The sequence below is a fragment of the Lissotriton vulgaris genome, chromosome 4_1 (assembly GCF_964263255.1).
Source record: "Lissotriton vulgaris chromosome 4_1, aLisVul1.2, whole genome shotgun sequence".
NCBI classification, from domain to species: Eukaryota; Metazoa; Chordata; class Amphibia; order Caudata; family Salamandridae; genus Lissotriton; species Lissotriton vulgaris.
In genome coordinates, this window is record NC_141691.1 from 1852433173 (window position 1) to 1852453608 (window position 20436).

General features: G+C 42.7%; 1 protein-coding gene across 1 annotated transcript in view; it reads left to right on the plus strand.

Moving 5' to 3' along the window:
• COL14A1 (collagen type XIV alpha 1 chain) overlaps positions 1-20436 on the plus strand; it is a 514343-nt gene that overhangs the window by 199462 nt on the left and 294445 nt on the right. The window contains exons 9-11 of the mRNA XM_086966163.1: positions 13946-14107; positions 17736-17887; positions 19221-19350. Of these exons, the coding sequence (XP_086822289.1) occupies positions 13946-14107; positions 17736-17887; positions 19221-19350 (444 nt within the window). The remainder of the gene's footprint in view (positions 1-13945; positions 14108-17735; positions 17888-19220; positions 19351-20436) is intronic.

Genomic DNA, 20436 nt, shown 5'->3' on the forward strand with positions numbered 1-20436 from the left:
TTGAACCAAGTAAGAATATACAACATCTATCTATACCCCATGTCTTATTTTCCCTTTACTTTAGCACTGTGTCTCTACCTTACCTTTGTCTATAATTCTTGCAATTTTACCTGTCTATCTCTACCTCTGTCTATCACCACCTCTTTCTAACTCAACTATTTTTCTACATTACCTGTCTGTAATCCTCACCACTTAGTGCACCCCCTACGTTTCCTCTTTATGCATTGGCTTTTCCCTATCTCTAGCTCTTTCTGCCTCATTTTAAAACGGTACCTAGTTCTTTACCTTCCTTTCTCTACCTACTTGTTACCCTTTTTTACATCTCTGTATCTTTCTTTCTAGCTACCTCACTGTTCTACTCTCCACCTTACATCTCTCTCTCTACCTTGCCTATCTCTCTATCTCTTATCCCTACCTATCATCACCTTCTGCTTCACATCCCACTATCTATACTGTTCTTTTTACCTTTCTATAGCACCCCCTTCTTGTTTTCATTATCCAACTGTACCAGAGGTCACTGTCTAGCCAGAGAAGATCACACATAGAAAGAGAAGAGAAGGAAAAAGGCAGAGAAAAAGAAACAAGAAGAAAATATTCAAATTTCTCCCAGTGGAATGGTGAAAATCTATTTTTTTTTTCAAGTTCTAAAGTACGTGCAGATACAAATTTACATCAAAGGTCTGACGAGCCCCCCACCCCCCTGTAGCAAAAAAATACATCCTGTAATTGGAAGAAAATGCGCAAATGTGCACTACGGAAAGAATCAAGGAAGAGAAAAGTAGCTGGAGAAACAAAGAATGAGGATAAACTCGTATATATAACCACTACATTGGGAAAGAAGAAAAAAGAGAGAAAACTGCTCGAACAGACAGGCACCGAGTAATACAAAGACGGAAGTACACAAGCTAATCAGACAGAGTCAGCCAATTAGTAAGATTTTCCCACACCTCAAGGCCTTTCTTCTGGCCCCTGCGTCCCTTTTTGGTGTTTACAGCTATTTCCAAGTGATGGGTTGCCATGAATCTAGCAAGCCAATGAGAAAATGAAGGGGACTGTAGCCACATAGATCCTCCAAACAGCCATTGCTATGAAAGTTAAGCCCTCCTTTTTCAGGTGTGGTGTTTCTGTTTGCGTTCCAAGCATAATAGTGGTGGGGTTCAAGGTTATCGGCTGAGAGGTGACTTCTCTTAAAAAACCCTGTATTCGGTTCAGAGTAAGTGAGAGTTTTGTACAGGAAGCAAATATGTGTATGGAGTTGGCACCGAATTCGGCGCATCTAAGACAAAGAGTGCCTTGGCCGCTCCGCCATTTTGCAATTTTGCTAGGAGTGATAAACAAAAAAAAGATTGTTTTAAAGTGCTGAGCTTGTAGTTCAGCTGAAAGTACAATATTTTGAGAGAGGGTGAGTGAATTAAAGAAAACATTTCTAGGAGAATCAAGTTTGATATGCCATTTGCCTGCAATAGTTTGTAGGTCGTCCGGCGTCTGTCTATTTATGATGCTGTATAGGAGGCCAATTCGAGGGGTCAGAGGTTTGCGTAGAGCATTAAGAAGTTCCACCTCCATGAATCCAGAGGCACCCCTGGCCTTCCTGGAGAGAAAAACGTAGATAGACAGATATTTAAAAGCGTCCTCTTTCTTGCGGCTAAATTTAACTAAAAGGTCAGGGAAGGGTATAACTCCCTCATTGGTAATTAGGTCACCTAATTTTCTGATACCAGCCCTATACCAATCAGACAAGTAAGCCCTTCCAAAGATATCGGGGAGGTTACTATTATTTAGAATGGGAGAATAATGATTATATCTGCCTATACCGAAACATCTACGGATGCTTCGGAAAACCTTAAACGAGTTAAGCAGAGTCTTGAATCTAACCCGTTTAAGGTATCCAAAGGTAGTTTCTCTTAGCAGACACCCCCAATGGTGCTCTCCAACCAATAATTTGAAGGGAGAGGGCAGCTCTGTAGTGTAGATATCAGGATGTTCTTTTATTAGCTCAGAGCTGTACTGCATGACCGTGGCCCAATAATACAAAGTGATGTTGGGAAAGGCCCAGCCTCCTCGATCTTTTGGCAGGCATAGTTGTCTGAGTGCCCTCCTGGGTTGTGAGTATGCCCAAATAAATTGTGTATATATTTGTTGAAATTTCATAAGGTTGGCTTTACTAAATTCTAAAGGTATTGTACGGAATAGTATAAAAGTTTGGGGAAATAGGTCATTTTTACGACATTACATCTGTCAACTAAAGTGAGGTGTAGGTTATTTATTTGCTTCTGTGCTTTCCTGGTTTGTGTAGCAAGCGGAAGTAGATTGTTGGAAACAACTTCATCCAGATTAGAAGAAATAAAAACTCCTAAATATTTGGCTTTAGGCACCACCCTATGGTCAGCCCTAGAGATTTGGCTATTTGTTATTATCTGGGTCTTGTTTTTATTAAGAGCATAGCCAGAAAGCTTTCCAAATGTACTTGCCTCAATTTCCAGGCCTGCTATGGCTCTTAAGGGATCTGGTGAGGTAATAGCCAGGTCGTCTGCATATGCTAACATTTTGGTACTACAGCCTTCGTAGCTAATCGTGGGATGTTATGGTTGCTTTCGATCTGTTTAATAAAAGGGTCCAAATACCCCTGTATTTGGACCCTTCCCAGAGGGGAGCAGGGGCAGCCCTGTCTGGTGCCTCGGGAGATCTCCAGTTGCCCGGTTAATTGACCATTTATAGAGACACAGGCCGAAGGTTTTAGGTAGAGCGCTTGTACAGCATGTATAAGCTTTGGCCCAAAGTCCATCCTCTTCATGACTGCCCACAGGTATCTCCAGGAGACCCGGTCGAAGGCCTTTTCGGCGTCCAGTAGTGTTAATGACATCGGGTCTCCTGCTGCCTGTGCGGCGTCAAATAGGGTAATGACTCACCTAACATGCTCTGTTGTGCCCTTTTTCGCGATAAACCCATGCTGCCACTCTGATACGAGGGATTCCACCACTGAGGAGATTCGGCTTGCCAATACTTTAGAAAAGATATTAGAGTTGCACTTGATAAATGTTATTGGCCTATATGAACTCATTTCAAGCGGGGATTTATCTTTTTTGGGGAAGATAGCTATCCTGGCATTAGACCAGGAGGCTGGGGGCGAAACCCCGCTGAAGATGGATGTTACTAATTCCATTAATATTTTCTGGATTTGAGGTGCAAAGACCTTATAAAATTCCACAGGGATACCATCCAACCCAGAGGCTTTCCCGTCGGGAAGGCACTTAAGAGATTCCTGTATCTCTTCCCAGGTAGGAGTTAGGTCTAATACATCGCTGGTGTCGGCGGAGAGTGTTTGGAGATTGATCTCGTTCAAATATCTGGAGATGTCATTCTCAATTATATCAATCGGGTCTTTATTCTACTCAGTGTATAATTTAGCATAAAAATCCTGGAAGCCCTTACGTATCAGATCAAAATATTTAGACTCTTCTCCTGATTGGAGTTTAATTGTGTGTATCTCGTTGCTTGAGACCTGCTGTCGGGTCCTAACCGCCAAGTGGTGCCCTATGCAATCACTACATTCATAATTTTCTTGCCGTGTACCAGCCCATTTTGCAGCGGATTTTTCAGAGAAAATCGCTCCTATTCTAGCTCTGGCTAGGACAACCTCATCTTGGATAACCTCGGTGTTTAGCCCTGCTTGGATAGCTTGGGTTAGTTTAGTTTCAGCAATCTTGAGCTTCTCCTGAAGATCGCTTATCAGAAGCTTCTCCTTTTTATTTTTGCCCACGGAAAAGCCAAGAGTCTCGCCCCTGATGCCTGCTTTAAGTGTGTCCCAGACAACAGCCAAGGAAGCTGACCCCATGTTTATTTCTAGAAAATCCTGTATCCAACCCTGCATATGTGTCTGATATGTTAGATCCTGTAGTAGGGCTTTCTCAAAACTCCAGATGGAGGGCGTTCTAGGTTTTCCCAGCCTCTTGATGTTAAGAATAAGGGGGTTGTGATCGGACATAAAACGCGGGGCTATCTCAATGGTGCTGTTGTGAATGAGAGAGGACGATATAAATAAATAGTCTAGCCTGACAAGGGTGTGGTGAAGAGCAGAATAGAAAGTGTAGCAGGGGTGGGAAGGATTCAAGCTAGCCCAAACGTCTTTTGAACCATGCGTCTCAACCAGATTAGTCAAGGCCTGAAAAACCAGAGGTTTTCTGCCCTTATACTTCCAGCTGTTATCAATCGCCCAATTACTGGGCAGATGTAGGTTGAGGTCGCCACAGAGAATTATGGGGAAGGCCAGTGGGCTAGTTCCCCTGATACTAAATTGATAACTCCGGGATCATCCATATTACTACCATAGATTGAGCATAGGGTACAGGAGGGACTACCAGGAAGAAGGCATTCGGTAATAGCCCATCTACCGAGAGGGTCCGCTTTGACCCGAGGAGTGTTAAGAAGAAGCCTTTTTTCAGCCCAGATGCCCACCCCCTTGGTTTTAGAGCCTTGAGAAGTTGCCCCCAGAACTTTGAACCCTAAAGAGTCAAGTAGGTATTTCTGTGAGCCTTCAATATGTGTTTCCTGAAGACAATAGATGTCACCCTTCAAAGTTCTGAGACCCTGAGACACACTTTGCCTTTTGGAACGATCATTGAGCCCACAGATGTTTACACAAACGATTCTTAATGTGTAAATATTAGCCATTTAAAAAAGAATTGTATTAGCCATTCGGTGCCATGAAATATACAGTCTACTTGTATGTACATATGATGACTAAATAGTGAATTACAACAAATTTTTCTGCCCATTTTTTCAATAAAAGTGTGTGTGCCCCCCTTCCACTCACCCCCTTCTTTGAGCAATCAGGTAAACCCTGAATGATGGCAATCTACATGAGCCCCGGCCGTCAGCCACGCCGGAATGAGAGAAAAAGGCCCGAGTTAATTTACTCCTCTAAATGACCAGATGTCAGAGGCCCTCATATGGTTTACTGTGTGTAGGCTGACAAAAAGAAAAAAGAAAAAAGATAAGATAATGGCACAGAGGCATTGGTGTGTGTGAGAAAAAAACAGAAGTAGTCTATAGTAGTCTATAGTAGACACACTGCTGGGGCGGGCAACGTCAGCTAAACCTTAATTCATCTGTTGCTTCTTTTGGACTTCAGCTCGTCCAGGTATTCCCCTGCTTTTATTTCAGAAAGGAAGATTTTGGTTGTTCCATTGGAGATGACTTTAAGTCTGTCGGGATTCATGAGATACACGTCCGCCCCTTGTTGCTGAAAAGGTCAAATTAGTTGTCTTAGGCGCCATCTGCGCTCAACTGTCTGATGACAGAAGTCTGGCTTAGCAAAGAAAGTTATTCCATTGGCACCTTTTTTAGAGTTGAAGCGGGCTTTATCATAAATCATCTCTCTAAGAAGGAAATTTCCGAAATACACCAGAAACACCCTTGGATGTCCTCCAGCTGGGTTATGTTGTTGTTTTAAGTGAAAGGGGAAGCGATGCGCCCTCTGCACCTCACGGTCCCAATCCCAGCCTGGTTCATCAGGGAAGGACGCTTGAAGCAGCTTGACGATGAAGCGTCTTAGGTCGTCCCCCTCCTTCCCTTCAGGAATGCCAAGTAAGTGTAAGTTGTTTCGATGCTGGCGATTTTCCTGATCCTCCATCTTTGTCATTAGGTCGACCGTGCAGGCTGTGTTGGACTCCCCAAGTTGCTTGGCGGCAAGGCTTTCTGCCTAGAGGTGTTCTGTTCGTGCCTCTACCATGGTGACACGGTCGCTGATGTCGGAACAGGTTTTGTTCAGGCGCCTTAGCCCACCTTGCAGTTTCTTGGCAGCGTTTTTGGCTGCGCGGTTATCAGCCCGAACCTCTTAATGGAATTCCTTAATTGAAGCTAGAATGGAAGCTAAATAGGGTTCAGAGGAATCGGTCAGCAGATTCTTTGAGCTCCCCCACTGGGTTGAATTGTGGTTATCCTCATCTGGTTGGTATGACATTTGGGAATCTGAGTAATCCCACTTTAGCTGACTGCGCTGCTTACTCTTGCTACTGGGCTTCTTAGAGCGCTGAACAGTGCCAGTTTCCTTGTGTGAAACCTCACTATCTCCTTCGCTGGCGCCCTCGGACAATTCATCATTTGAGGACGAGGGAGTGCCGTCTGAAACAGAGTAAAAGTGTTCCATTCCTGCCTCAGGTGTTCAGGGGTTTTGAGGGCTGGAGGGCACCACCAAGTTTTGAATGACCTTATCAATCCCATCCGATTGTGGGTTGCTAATCACCTGTGGATTAGGAGTGAGAGATGGGGTCTCAGGGGGGTTTTGCTGCCATGGTCCAGTACGTGAGGTAAAGAGAGGTCACTGGAGGGCTGAATTGGCAGGGAGGTTTGAGAGAGAATGTCTGTATCCTTAGTGACTGCTGTGGGCTGAGCAGAAATGATATGAGCATTCTCTTCTGGGTCAGGTGTAGGCCCTCCTCTGAGGCTCTCTTTCCCAACATTCCCCTCTTGCTGTGAGGCTGCTTGGTTTTTAGAGTTTAGCGTGGGGTTAAGGTGAGTCTTTTTAGTGCCCAAAAAGATTTTTGCCGGGGGGGGGAGCTACATCAGAGTTTTTAGAGTCTTTAATCACAGTCCCCCCCCCCTGGTTTAGCCATCGGTTTCACCTGTTGCTTCGGCCCAGAACTAACCTCCGATCTATGACTGACAGCTCCTCCCCCTGCTCCTCCTGATGTAGCAGCTCTGACAGCCGCTATAGCTGAGTCCTTGGAGCTCTTGGATTCGTTTGCGGCGACCGGTGTCTTCGTTTTGGAGCCTCTCCGCACCCCTCTCGAGCTCATGATTCACCAGCTGTTGTGTGAGATTATGCTGCGGTACACTCTGCCTGTACCCGGGAGTTCAGCGAGGGAAAAAGTGGCTTGGAAAATACTTGCAGCCGCAAAGTATAGCAGGATCAGATGAGCCTGTGGGCCGGCAATAGTTACTGCGAGAAGAAGCAGCGCCTCCAGCACAGAATTACCAATCCTTTGACCGTCGGGTATTATTTGTGGGGGAGCCCCCACTCGAAAGAAAGTCTTCGAGATCCAGTCAATTTCTGACCTCGCCGAGCCAGAATCAGCCTCTGCATCTCTCTCGCTCTGGCATCTGACAGGTCTGCCCAGGGCTGCTGGCCGAGCGTAACGCTTCCGGCCGGAGCGGACGAGAACTCACGAAGATTCCATCTTGCTCCGGCAATCCAGCACAGCGAAATTGTGAAAATCTTTGCTGCACTATATTGATTTCCTTTAACATTATCCACTAGTCCACTAACCGTCACCAGGTCTACTTTTGCAATTCTTTTGTCCAATGAGAGGCACAGGCTGGGGTCAGGAAGTATTCTACATATGCACAAACAGGCCTAATCAGGGGCGACAGGCTTTCAGTTAAGACAGATGGCCTTATGCCCAGCATTTTCGCATTATGTCACTCTCTGTACCTTTCCGAAGATGGATACTATACTACCAGTCACTTACATTTATAGAACAGAGGTTTCTATCACCCTCTTGACCTTGATCCCTTTACATTGCAGACAGTACCTTATATTTCCACACAGTTTATTGCTCCAGTGATATGACTCAAGGGCCTTCTCCAAACAATCTTGTCTCCATCTCTTTCCAGGAACTTTAAGTGTTCTCAAGGTGGCATAAGCATTATAAAAGAATACTACTTAGAATAATGAATGCAATACATTTTATATCCTTAATACTGTCATTGCCGTAAACTGGTTGTGTTGGTTCGGCAGTAGATATTTTATCCGTCTGACTCTATAGTGCTTGAGCCCAAGATGTGATCTGAAAAATTAAGATGGATGTTTTCAACTTTATGAATCATTGACTTGTTTCCTGGGCCTTGAGGAAGAGTCCAGTGACTGTATCCTAACCTTGGTAAGACAGTAATGGATTTTTGAAGAGAAAATGGTGGCTCTGAAGGGGTTATGGGCAGTATGACAGGTATGGGATTGCAAACTGTACAAAAATTCCAAGTGATCCTTGAGACGGGTGCCTGCTGAGTATGGGCAGCATAGGTTAGGGGCAAATACTGCATTGGTAAGACCGGTAGGACGTTAACACCAGTCAATATTTCTTAGGATTTTAATATTGTTCTACAGGGCAGCTGAGGTGTTTTCACCCAAAGATTGTGTGGAGAAATGTAGTGTCAAATTGTGAGTTTGTAAGTGCATATGGTCGGTAAAATTGGTAGGAGGTTCATAGTATTGAAAGACTACTTTAAATGTGGGATAAAGAATTGCCTCAAGTCTTCTGATTGAGTTTGCAAAATATTCTCACCAGTGCGACTCAAACATTGCTAGGTACCCAGGACCTGGGAGGACTCAGTAGGAATGCTTTGCAAACTACATCACTCCAGCCATACACCTGTTAAATGCAGTGTGTATGTGCACCTTTACTACTTATTTTGGGAAGGCAGAACTAAAATGGTCCCTGTGACATACTAGCGGGAAAGTAGGCTGGCCCTTGCCCCCTTCAATTTCCCCACAAGTTTACATCATATAGTATTGGAGCATCAGACGAGCCTTGTAGACCATGCGCTAATAAGTTCACCAATGTGTGCTTTGGCTAGGCTATCTCTGAAGTTCAGGTGTATGGTATTAGTGGCCTTGCTGTGCCATGTGTTGAGTAATTGGGTACATTCATTTTCATAAATGTTTACTGTGGTGCTACCTCATTACTGAATGCACAAACCTGTCTCCTTGAGAACTGAGTGCATGTCCTGCGTTTCTTCAAAGGTGCACTACATCTACCTCCACTGGTAGACTCAATGGACCCACTTCTCTCACATACTTCCACAAAATCCTCTGACCAAATGCAGAAAGGCGAGCTTGGTATTCACCACTGGCTTACTTCTGGGATCTTTGGATTGTACTGCATCAGCACTGATGGGATGCTATAGGATGTGCAGCCATTGTGAAGCTACAAGTATGGTGGGGCAGGTTCTATTGAAGCTGTTTATGCAGGACACCACTCTCAAATCACGAGAAAGTGGAGGCGAGGGCCAGCGGCATGAGTTGAGGATGTAGTACTGGGTTTATGGCCAGTGAACACTCCTTGGGGTGTAGTGGAAATGCTATGAGTGAGATAGGATGGCTTCATTGACTGGTCTGAATATAGTGTTGGGAGTTTATGTTGACCATGGTGTCTCCAGTAAGCCACCCTGGCGGATGTCCGATCGGTGTTGGAAGGTTGACAGTGGAAATGTGGAGCACTTCCTTCAGGCCTAAGAAGGTTAAGAGAAGGAGTAAGATGGTGAAGTGAAGCTGGCACTAAAGAGGCTAGCACAGATTGCTGGTTGACAGACTGTTGACCCGAGTCTTGCCCAAATAGAATATGACTTTGAGGAAAATCTTGAACATGTTAAGCTGTCAGTGGTGGGTGAAGTGGCAGATGAAACGATGCACATCCGCCATGGTCTTGCAGTCTTGACATGGACCTTGAAATTTCTGCCCAGAGGTGAAGGGAGAAATTTGTCAGCAAGCCTTTTAAAGTCTAGAGATAAAGTAATTTTTACAGTGTGTGTTTCATGGGGTAGAGTATCTTACAGTGTATGTTTCATGGGATAGAGTATCTTACATTGTGTGTTTCATGGGATAGAGTATCTTACAGTGTGTGTTTCATGGTATAGAGTATCTTACAGTGTGTGTTTCATGGGGTAGAGTATCTTACAGTGTGCGTTTCTTGGTATAGAGTATCTTACAGTGTGTGTTTCATGGGATAGAGTATCTTACAGTGTGTGTTTCATGGGATAGAGTATCTTACAGTGTGTGTTTCATGGTATAGAGTATCTTACAGTGTCTGTTTCATGGGATAGAGTATCTTACAGTGTGTGTTTCATGGGATAGAGTATCTTACAGTGTGTGTTTCATGGTATAGAGTATCTTACAGTGTCTGTTTCATGGGATAGAGTATCTTACAGTGTGTGTTTCATGGGATAGAGTATCTTACATTGTGTGTTTCATGGGATAGAGTATCTTACAGTGTGTGTTTCATGGGATAGAGTATCTTACAGTGTGTGTTTCATGGGATAGAGTATCTTACATTGTGTGTTTCATGGGATAGAGTATCTTACAGTGTGTGTTTCATGGTATAGAGTATCTTACAGTGTGTGTTTCATGGGGTAGAGTATCTTACATTGTGTGTTTCGTGGGATAGAGTATCTTTCAGTGTGTGTTTCATGGTATAGAGTATCTTACAGTGTGTGTTTCATGGGGTAGAGTATCTTACAGTGTGTGTTTCATGGGGTAGAGTATCTTACAGTGTGTGTTTCATGGGGTAGAGTATCTTGGTTTCTCCTGGAAATGACAAGGTCTATGTTACGTATGTACTTTGGGGGTATAATGGGCCAATTTTCTGCACCACCTAGCCACTTCCACAATGCACATGGAACCACAGATGCTTCTGTGACCCCTTTTGTAATGATGATTGTGCACCCATATAATAACTACACAAACCAACCCATGAATATTAGAGAACAGCTCTATTCCTGTACCCTTGAATGGGAGTCCCCAGGATCTGCCCTGCTGGTGGGTTCAGTCTCACATGGCATCGGTCTCTGAGGAGGGAATCCTTGAGACGCCTTGAACGGTGCCACTCCACTACCTGCAGCAACAGCGTGGTGGATTAATTCGCCACACCATATGTCACTCCAATGCTTTCACTAGTGAATTTGTGCCTGCACTGGGCACACAACATTTTTTGAAAAATTGGGGGCTCTGCCCTAGTCTGTGCCAGGAGCACCCCATAGAGATGCCTTGAGGAGCAGACCGGGGGAATGTGCCTAATGTGTTGCTTAAACACTGGTAAATTCAAACCGTCCCGCCCTTTCGCCCCTCTTCTTTCTCCAACTCTTTGTCATCTCAGTTAAACAGTTCATGAGCAGTCACGGGTATTAACAGAGTGCCTTTCTGACAGGCTTTGGTGTCATTTTACAAGCTCTGTGTTGACAAGTGAGAGATATGTAGAGAGAGTGTAGCAAAAAGGAATGCCTGAATGTAAAATATTTGCCTTTTGTCACAACATCTAGTTGATGATGTGCATAATCTTTTTGTAAGCTTGTACAATCTGTGTCTGCCTGTCAGGAATGATTGTCCTGCCTTTTTTAACTTGGAAAATGTCCAAATTCTCGAGCACCCACTATTCTGTGTACATTCCTTAAGCAGTGCTTGTACTTTTTCAACTTTAACTTGCAAAACGCTTTGAAAATCGAAATAAGAAAATAATGCTAGTTGTCCTGCACTTGCATACCATGCAGCTGGTAAATACAATATGTATATCTTGCATACCAGAAAATTATTTAAAGGTACTTGAATGTTAAATATGATTATTCCTCTATCATGAGGCAACGCAAGGAAGTGGAATGCCCTGGCCCTTCAGGTGACCCTGACGAAGGGTTGGCCCCGATAATGACCCTGACGTAGGGTTGGCTCCGATAATGGGGCCAACCTATTATCGGGGCCAAGCCTTGTCCCATTGCATGAAAGTCATAAGGGCCAAAAGCTCCCCATCACTGACTTGCGGCAGCAAAATATTACTGGGTAAGGACAGCAGCTCATTAAATAAACTCATCACAAGGATATGCAAATGTGTCCTCGGGCTGCCAAGTCTTCATCCGCTGCCCAAATTAGGTTAGAACTGGGCATCTTCGACCAACGGGCAGTCACTGGTGGTGCCTACCTTAACTTGTGTCACAAGCTGCAGGGGGGGCCAGGGCTGGCTGCCTAAAAGCATTGCTATGGACCAAAATCAGCTCTAGTGCTGCACGTCAAGGGCACCATCGGTTCCTTGAGGACTGCCAACAACTTTTGAAGGTGAATGAATTTTGGGCCATCAATCCGAGTCAATCAGCATTTAAATTGGGTACCAAAAAGGTTTCTGCCTCTGGTCATATCATTCTAACAGAACCTTCTTAGCCATACGTTAGCATGCCTGGGCATTTATCAATATATACCAGTCAGCATCCCCCAACCATTCTCGCCTGTATGCACTCGAATCACCTGAAGGCAAGATTTAGGGCACTGAGGCTAGGGGAGTGGCTTTTTTAAAGCGCTTAGCCAGCTGGCGTCTACGCACGGAGGGAACATCTTACAGGGGTTGCAGCCAGTGTGCAGAAACATTTGAACACGTCATGTGCCTCTGCCCAGCCATTGTTGGATGAGCGTAAAAACAGGTTACGGTGAGAGTGGAACAAATTGGGAGCTAATACTTGCCGACAGGCCATCATTGCAACCTTCAATCCAGATAATATCTTCTTCATCCAGCTGCCCAAATTCATCTCCAATGCATCCAACAGGCTCAGTCAACTAGGGACCATGTTGGGGGGCTCTGCTCCCACTCTGGAGTACCCCGGTAGGCCAGACCTAGTTCCCTTTGCCCCTTGGGAATCCATTTAATGACCAAACTGCAGTTATCCTGATTGTACTGTCACTTTGTGAGTTATCTTATCCCCCCTTTTTAGGTCAAGCCTGGGCAGCACATGCGCTGCTCTGCGAGGCGTGCTGTATTCAGGTAGGGACTTGAAGCTCTGCCCACTCTCCGCCCATATTTTTCATTGGCTTGTATCATTGTCCATTGTAAACTGTGGCTGTTCATTTATTAAAAGGCTTAGTAGTCCCTCCTTAGTACCGCCTTATCTCATTTTGTAACCTCCCATGGCGACACCGGCTGTTTCGTGTGTTGTTGCTCAGTAGGCTTTAATTTCAGTCTCCGAGAGCTATTTTCTCAAATAGCTTTGTCCTGCCAGCTGCTGCAGGCAGAACACGCTCTCTCCTAATGCTTTATTTTTATTTGTATTTTTATAGCACGGGTGCCCAACGCATTTGCAATGCAATAGGTCTCACATCTGTGGGAGTTTAAGCTATTGGCAATGTAAATTACAATGCCTTTTATTTATCTGTTTTAAAATCAACACATAAATGAAAGACATAATCGTTTACAATGCCAAAAGCTCAAACTCTCATAAATGTAAGACCGATTGCATTGCAAATGCTTGTTTTAAGTATTGTTGGTATTTAAATAGTCTTTGTGTGTGATATAATCACAATGCTGACTGTTTTTTTAGTACTTGCTGCTATATCCTTTGCACCAGCTTTTGCGGGTCTTCTTGGCTCAATAGCAGACCACTGAGTTTTGTTTGAAACTGGCATAGTGGCTACCTGCGTTAGGCGAATGGCACTTTATCTTTTTATCTTTTTTAACCTGTATGTGTGTTCTTGCTGTTTTTTCAGGTCCTTCTTTTAACTTGCACTTGATCTCTCATGGTAAAACTGTTTCATGTTTTAATTAGGTCCCTGTCTACAAATTTGACCCGAGGGGCCACTAAGAAATGAGTAATTACCAATTTCTAGGTTCAATTTACATGGTAATTCCTCATTTTCCCCAATACTTTTACACAGAAGGGTCGGTTGTTTCACAGCAGCCAAAATCTCTGTGTGAAGGTTAAGACACTGCGGTGTTCCAGCAGATCTCATAATTCTAACTAGGTTGTTAACTGCTGTTAATGGCCCCATCGGGATTAAGAGGCTGCTTGTAAAGAGTGCCTGAACAGTTAGAAAGCACTACACAAGTAATTACTTCTTGAATATCTTGGATTTTACTCCAAATAAGGCCTTTAGGATATAGTATGTAATGACGTTATTGACATGTTTGAACTTTTTATAAAAACATTGTTATATGGTTTAAAATTCTTTGATAAACATTTTTTGTATTTGCTATAAAGAATGTTTATATTTGGGCGGTTGGGAAATAAACACATTAGTAAAATAATTTTTTTTATTAAATTCTGTTAGAAATTGTTACTTTTACCATGATTCTATGACAAAAATGTACAATATTAAGAACAAAGATATGCCACATTGAAATACTAATGGAAAAACATACAACAATGCTGTTTTTTCCTGTAAGACAAGTGTTTTACTGTCGTGTCCTTTGCTAAATGTAAGGTGTGAAAAATGCTGACATAAATGAACTGAAGGAGATCGGCTCAGAGCCTCATAGCACCCATGTCTACAATGTGGCGGATTTCAGCATCATGCACACCATCGTGGAGAGCCTGACCAAGACCGTGTGCACAAGGGTGGAGGAGCAGGAGAGAGAAATACGAGGTAAGACCTTACAACTCATGTGGAATGCCCAGTACTAGAAAACTTGACCGATTGTTGATAGTTTTCCAACTACTGCTGTTGTTGCAGGACCAGGTAATAAATTAGATAAAAGTCCCACCAAAGTTTTCAGTCTTATTGAGTTTTAAGATCTAAAATCAAATCGATTGTATCCCATCGCCTCTTTGGAGTCTGACTGTCAGAGCCATCAACTCTCACTCTGCATGAGTGACACTCACTCATTTTGCGCGTGGGTTGAGCTGTCACTTGAGGCAAGCTAAATTTCACAGTGAGAGGCTAGAACTTGAACTTCTGATTTGACCTGAGACTTCAGGAAGCCATCACATTACAGGGGAGCCCTCTTAACGATCCCTACACTTGAAAAGGGTACCACCGTAGACACATCAAAGTTCTGATGCTCTACATTTGTTAGCAATGAGGCTATTTTACTGAAGGTTTGCTTTTGTTTTACCTCTGGATAGTAAATTACTTTAAAAACTCATCAAATGTTATATATGTACACAGTGGCTGTTTTAAATTGTTGGGTTTGCTTGAGGTGATTCACTGGGTTCTTACAGGGAGTTTACCCAACAAGTGATGGGTGAAATTGCCTGCTTCTGCCACACTCTGTTCAGTGGTAGAATGTGCCATTGTGCCCTGTTGGAGATTTCCCTCCAGATCTACTAGTACTAGGCCCATTAGAAGTTGCACTGTGAGGGTCCACTAAGAAATAAGCAACTACCAGGGAAATCATTCATTCCGGGTCCGATTGCTTAGAGGAGATTGACGAGCTGGAGTCCCGCCAAATCTCTGCCCGGCACCTCACATTGGCAGACCTGCTGCCTTTTATGAATGAATGAATGAATGAATGAAAGAGTAAAACATATAAATCTCCTAATTACCCCAAAAATGGGTGTCCTGTGGCTGCACCTCAAGCTGATCTAGGATAACCCCAGTATCTGGGGGCCTGATGACCAATCAATCAGGTGGGCTTCTGTCACCTGGACATCTTTTATGTAACTAACACTGTTGATGCATAACCTGTTTGGTACCATTGTAGGTAGTTAACCAGTAGAAACTATTCAGAAACAGTTTTCTCATTTTATGCACCAGTGAAAGTAATATGTAAAATGACATCACGATGTTTAGAAATGTGACTGAAAGGAATATATTAAGGGCAACTGACGACGGTGTTGAACATGGCCTTTGAAGTTCTACAACGTTTATCCTTCAAAATGCAAAATGTGAACAATGCGTGCACAGCAAGGTGAGGCCTACTTTATATTAATATTCTGTGTAACAGTATTCATAAATACAAATATTTAATTGTGCACAGTCCAATGCAGTGTATAATACAATCACATGCTTTAATCCTTTTCAAACTGCAGTGTACACAAACCACACATATACCTGAATTGCACCCATTTTTTTCCATTATAAAGCATAACTATTTAATATTTTGGCATTTCCTTGAGGTGTTAATGTGCGCATTTTCGAAATGTTCCGGTGTTAAAATTATCTGGACTAACTATGAATATAGCCTTAAAATGAACACCGGCCGCCCTCCCAATATTGAACTTGCTTATCTTGAGGCATCTCTCGTTCCAAAAATTCCAACAGTGTGATCCCAAAATGTGCATTAAACGTCAGCCTGGCTTACTAGACATTACAGTTGTTCCTCAGTTAGTCAGTTTGTTGCTTTCTGTTTGTGCTCAACTTCATTTTTCTTTCAACATAAAGTTTATGTCGACTCTAAATTAAACTAAACTCACCAATTGCTAGTCTACATTAACTAATACACACTCTCTAAAGTAAATCACTGAAGATGAAAGCGGTTTGTACATTGCAGATCACAAACCAATTATTGAACGAACCATTTAAAAATACTTTGAAAATGAATTACTTTAAAAAAATGTTTTTGCACGGTTAGTCAACAATTCAGTGTTCAGGATGACCACGCCTTTCCCTTAACCAAAATAATGCAAAAGGTAAATCGAAAAAGAAACACTAGCAAAAGACCCCTCCTTGATGTGGGTGCAATAGAAACATAAAATGGAGGCCTGCACCGTATCCCTTGCTGTGTAGACAAAGGTCTTGTCATCATTAGCAGGAGCCGTGTCTTTATGGGGCGGCCAAGGACAGGAGGACAAGGGTCATTGAAACAGACACATGAAATACCCATTTGTCAAAGCAAGGAATGTCTGCAGTAGCGTGTGTCCAACACAAACCACTGAGAATTCAGTGGCAGCAAGACAACTTTGGGCCTGGAACTCATCCCAGAGAACACACCGTTTCATGGGATTGAAGCTACTTTTTAATGGAGCCGGACGGGCACATTTCTTTTTTATTAATTGCCAATCTTCAGCCACCTCATCTCATTCAAACAATTGGGTTGTTTCAATGTGCTAATTTATGCGCTATATTTATGGGTATTCGCTGGTATGCTAGTGGGGCCAGGTGCCAGCTCCATGGTTTCCAGTAAGATTAGAATAGCTATGATCGTTTTAGGAATATATGTAGTTGGAATCAACATCAGCAAGATTGTTCAGCAATCTGTCTGAGGAGCAGGAAGTATCCTACGCATTCATCTAGTCAAGGGTTCTGTTACGGCTGCGTTGTAGGATTGTTGTCCTGTAGGTATTCTTATATGATTTACAGGATGTTATAGAAACCACCAGGCAACGACTAAGTGGCCCATAATTTGCTTTGGAGACAAAAACCTAGTGATACCATGCAATCTATATGTATGGGGACAGTTTCTCCAGTTTGCATCACGCTGTCATGATCTGGCCAGGTAGAAAAGCGATTACAAGGATGATGGCCTGAGGGACTTGAGATTTCTTGAGAGTAAGCAGAGAGGAGGGCAGTCTGGGCTAGAGGAAATGGACAGTTGAAGAGATTAGGTGACATCGTTACTGACAGAGTCTACGTCAGCAACTCATTCCCAAGTCACAAACACCGTATAATGAAACTCTGACAGATGCCCATGTAAACCGTATGAATGAACTCAACACCAGTTATCCCTTTAGATCCGAGCAGAGACATCTCCAATAAAAAAACAGTACTACTGCAGCTGAGACTGATGCAAGTCCCAAACCCTCCAGTGGTATTCCCTTCACTGTACACCAGTGATCTGGGTAACACCTGGCTTTAGCTGTGGGGTTCTAGGATCTGCTCTCTTTTTGTAAATACCAGCATATGGAAGAGCAGGCATCTTCACCTCCCCACAGACAGCCCACACCAGGCAATTCCACAAATACACTTTACAAAACCTACCTATGAAAGCCGGGTCAAGCAATCCGAAAACTGTAAATAGTCATGATCTTTCATTAATACACAAATCACGTGGCTGGCTTGCTGGGTTGATCGCATGGTATCACTAGATTTTGGCTTTTGTTTCATAAAAATCTAAAAATAGGGAACTGGGCTTTAAGAGCTATTTTAAGCACCATAGTGTTCTCACCGAGGGAGCTGCCCTTATGGTTGGACAGGGAACCCATTGTATTTTGTGTTTTACAGGAAGAGTCCCTCCACACTCCTGCCTAAAGTAATACAGTTTGATTATTTTCCTAAAAAAACCCTGAATTAATATAATTTCTTTTTATGTTTATGATGCTATCTGTTTGCTTAGGGACATCGACAGCCACCATGGGGGCCCCTACAAATCTGGTCACATCTGAAGTAACCGCAAGAGGATTTCGAATAAGTTGGACACATGCACCTGGAAAAGTAGAGAAATACAGAGTTGTATTTTATCCCACTCGAGGAGGACAACCTGAGGAGGTAATCAGTTTGTCACTCAAATATCATCTAATCTCACATGCTTAAAAGAAATGCACCAACAAACAGCCAGCAACTCATCCTCGGCACATATAGTTTTGGGGAGCACAAGGCAGAGGTCAGATGATTAATAAAGAATATCAGTTGTTACAACACGTTATTTATAACGCATTACCTTTTCACAAACTTTTATAACACGTTATTTACAACGTGTTGTTTTACAACATGGTATTTTATAATGCATTATGGATTGTAACAACTGATATTTATATTTATATAAATTTATATATATATATGTATATGTACACGTGTATATGTAGGTATGTTTTATATATATGTATTTATATAGTCATAATTAGTTATTTCTAATTATTCGCACACACACATATATAAATATATATTATATACCAAAGTCCCTCCACCAGGAACATAACCGGAACACTCTTCCGGGTTTAATGTTCATTTTATTTGCACTGGGCATGACGTGTTTCGGCATCAAGCCTTTCTAAAATGCCCCTTGTGAAACAATTCATTTACTTGTAGGTGGTTAAATACTCTGATTGGCTCCCCTAGAGTGGAAAGAGAGAAAGGACCAACGTTACACAATCATCCTTTCAGATTGTATCGCCTCCCTCATAGAATGTCATTGATCCAAGTATATTACAAAGTGTGTTGCAATAGCTGTGAGTGATATTGTGTGGTGCATGACCTACCCCAAGGTTGTGATGGAGTACTAATTAAACTACTTTGACACCTGCAAGGCTGTAGTAACTTTAGAATTGTAGTTTGTAAATAGCAGCAGTGTTACTTTTGTGTATTTGTATTAGCGTGTCCCTCCTTATACCACTTTCCCTAAAACCCTCTGATTTAGTCGTGTTTCCAGCCAATCCCCTCAGACAATTACTATTTAAATATATACTTATGTGTGAGGAGCTCTCCACTGTTGCAATGACTTCCAAATGGAAAAGATAAGAAAGACAGAAGCAAAGGTTGCCACCTATAGGTTTGTGAATAGCCTTTTGTTGCACATGAGTTGCATACACTACATTGTTAAACAATCAACAGCTTCTTCAGATTATATCAAAGGTCCCCCAAAAAGAAATCAGCATGTAAATAATGGTACCAGCACCTCTCATTTATTCCATTAATTCTGTATTTTTTTAATATAAAGCAAATTGTCATGTAAAGCAAGTAGTGTTTACCAGTGCAACACAGGCTTCAAGTGAACGACAATATATGCACTTATTTCAAAGTGTAGACAATCTGAACTCTTCCAGCAAGAAACTGGATCCATATGGGGCTAAAACTGAGTCTCTATATATTTTATCTCAAATAGGTAGTGGTGGATGGAACGGTGTCTACTGCAGTCCTCAAGAACCTCATGTCGCTCACCGAGTACCAGCTGGCAGTGTTTGCAATATATGTCAGTGCTGCCAGTGAGGGCCTTCGCGGTACAGAAACAACATGTGAGTATCCTCTTCCAAGAAATCCACTGCATCATTTCTACATCAATGATTATTTTATTATTAATTGTGCAGTGAAAAATATGTATGAAAAAATGTTTCACTGCCTTACTTTACTTATAAAGTGTATGTTGATCGCTGAAAATATAAAGCCCCCAAATTAATGCGGAAGCAAAATAATAGCCCCATTAAGGTGTTCTTCGCTACAGCGCTATTATGCCAGCATAATAGGAATGAGTAACATAGCCTAAGGAAATAACATACTCAGCCTGCGCCTTCCTTGCTTGCATATATTCCTGGCTGCACCTCCCTCTGCCAGTATCTCTGCTTTCTCATATATGTACTCATACATTTTAAGGCCTTAACATTAGCAACAGCAACAAAATCCAAACGTGTAAGGCAAATCTATTGGTTTGTACATCATCAAGTGTATCAGGGGAACCTCTCCTTGATCATCAATCCCTCACCAAAGCTGGCTCCATAATTTGAGTATCCTCAAGGTAAACCATTCAGCATAGAAGCATTAGCAAAGCCAATAGTAGTTGCCTTTAAATGGTAAATAGTAACCTAAAAGTCAAATTGGCAGCGTGTGTGTGCACGCATGAGTGGTCATCTTTGAATATTTTTTCTTCTGTTAGATGAGAAGAAGCATTCCTAGATTGCCACTGGTGCAGCACATACATGCAGAGACACAGAGAATCTTTGAATGGCTCATCTCCCAAACACAAACATCCCATGCATGTGCATGCTTGCACATGTGTGCTAATTCATAGGTGGCCATTTTTCCTAAAGTTTCATTTACCAGTCCAACATGGCCAACAACTATTTTGGAACAGTAAATGTTGTTTAAAAAGTATGAGCAGGAGCACAAAAAGAACGAAGCAAGTAGCCCGTAGCAGTATGCAGCTACCCGGCCTGCACCAACACATTTGAATACAAAAAACACACAAATAAAAAAATATAGGAGGAAGGGTGGTTGTGGGGGAATAACAGATGAGTGGGAGTGGGGTGAGAAGCAGAAACAGAGAGCTTGGGATTGGGATGTTATGTTATGTTATGTTATAGAGTACTTGTAGAGCGCAGCTCTCA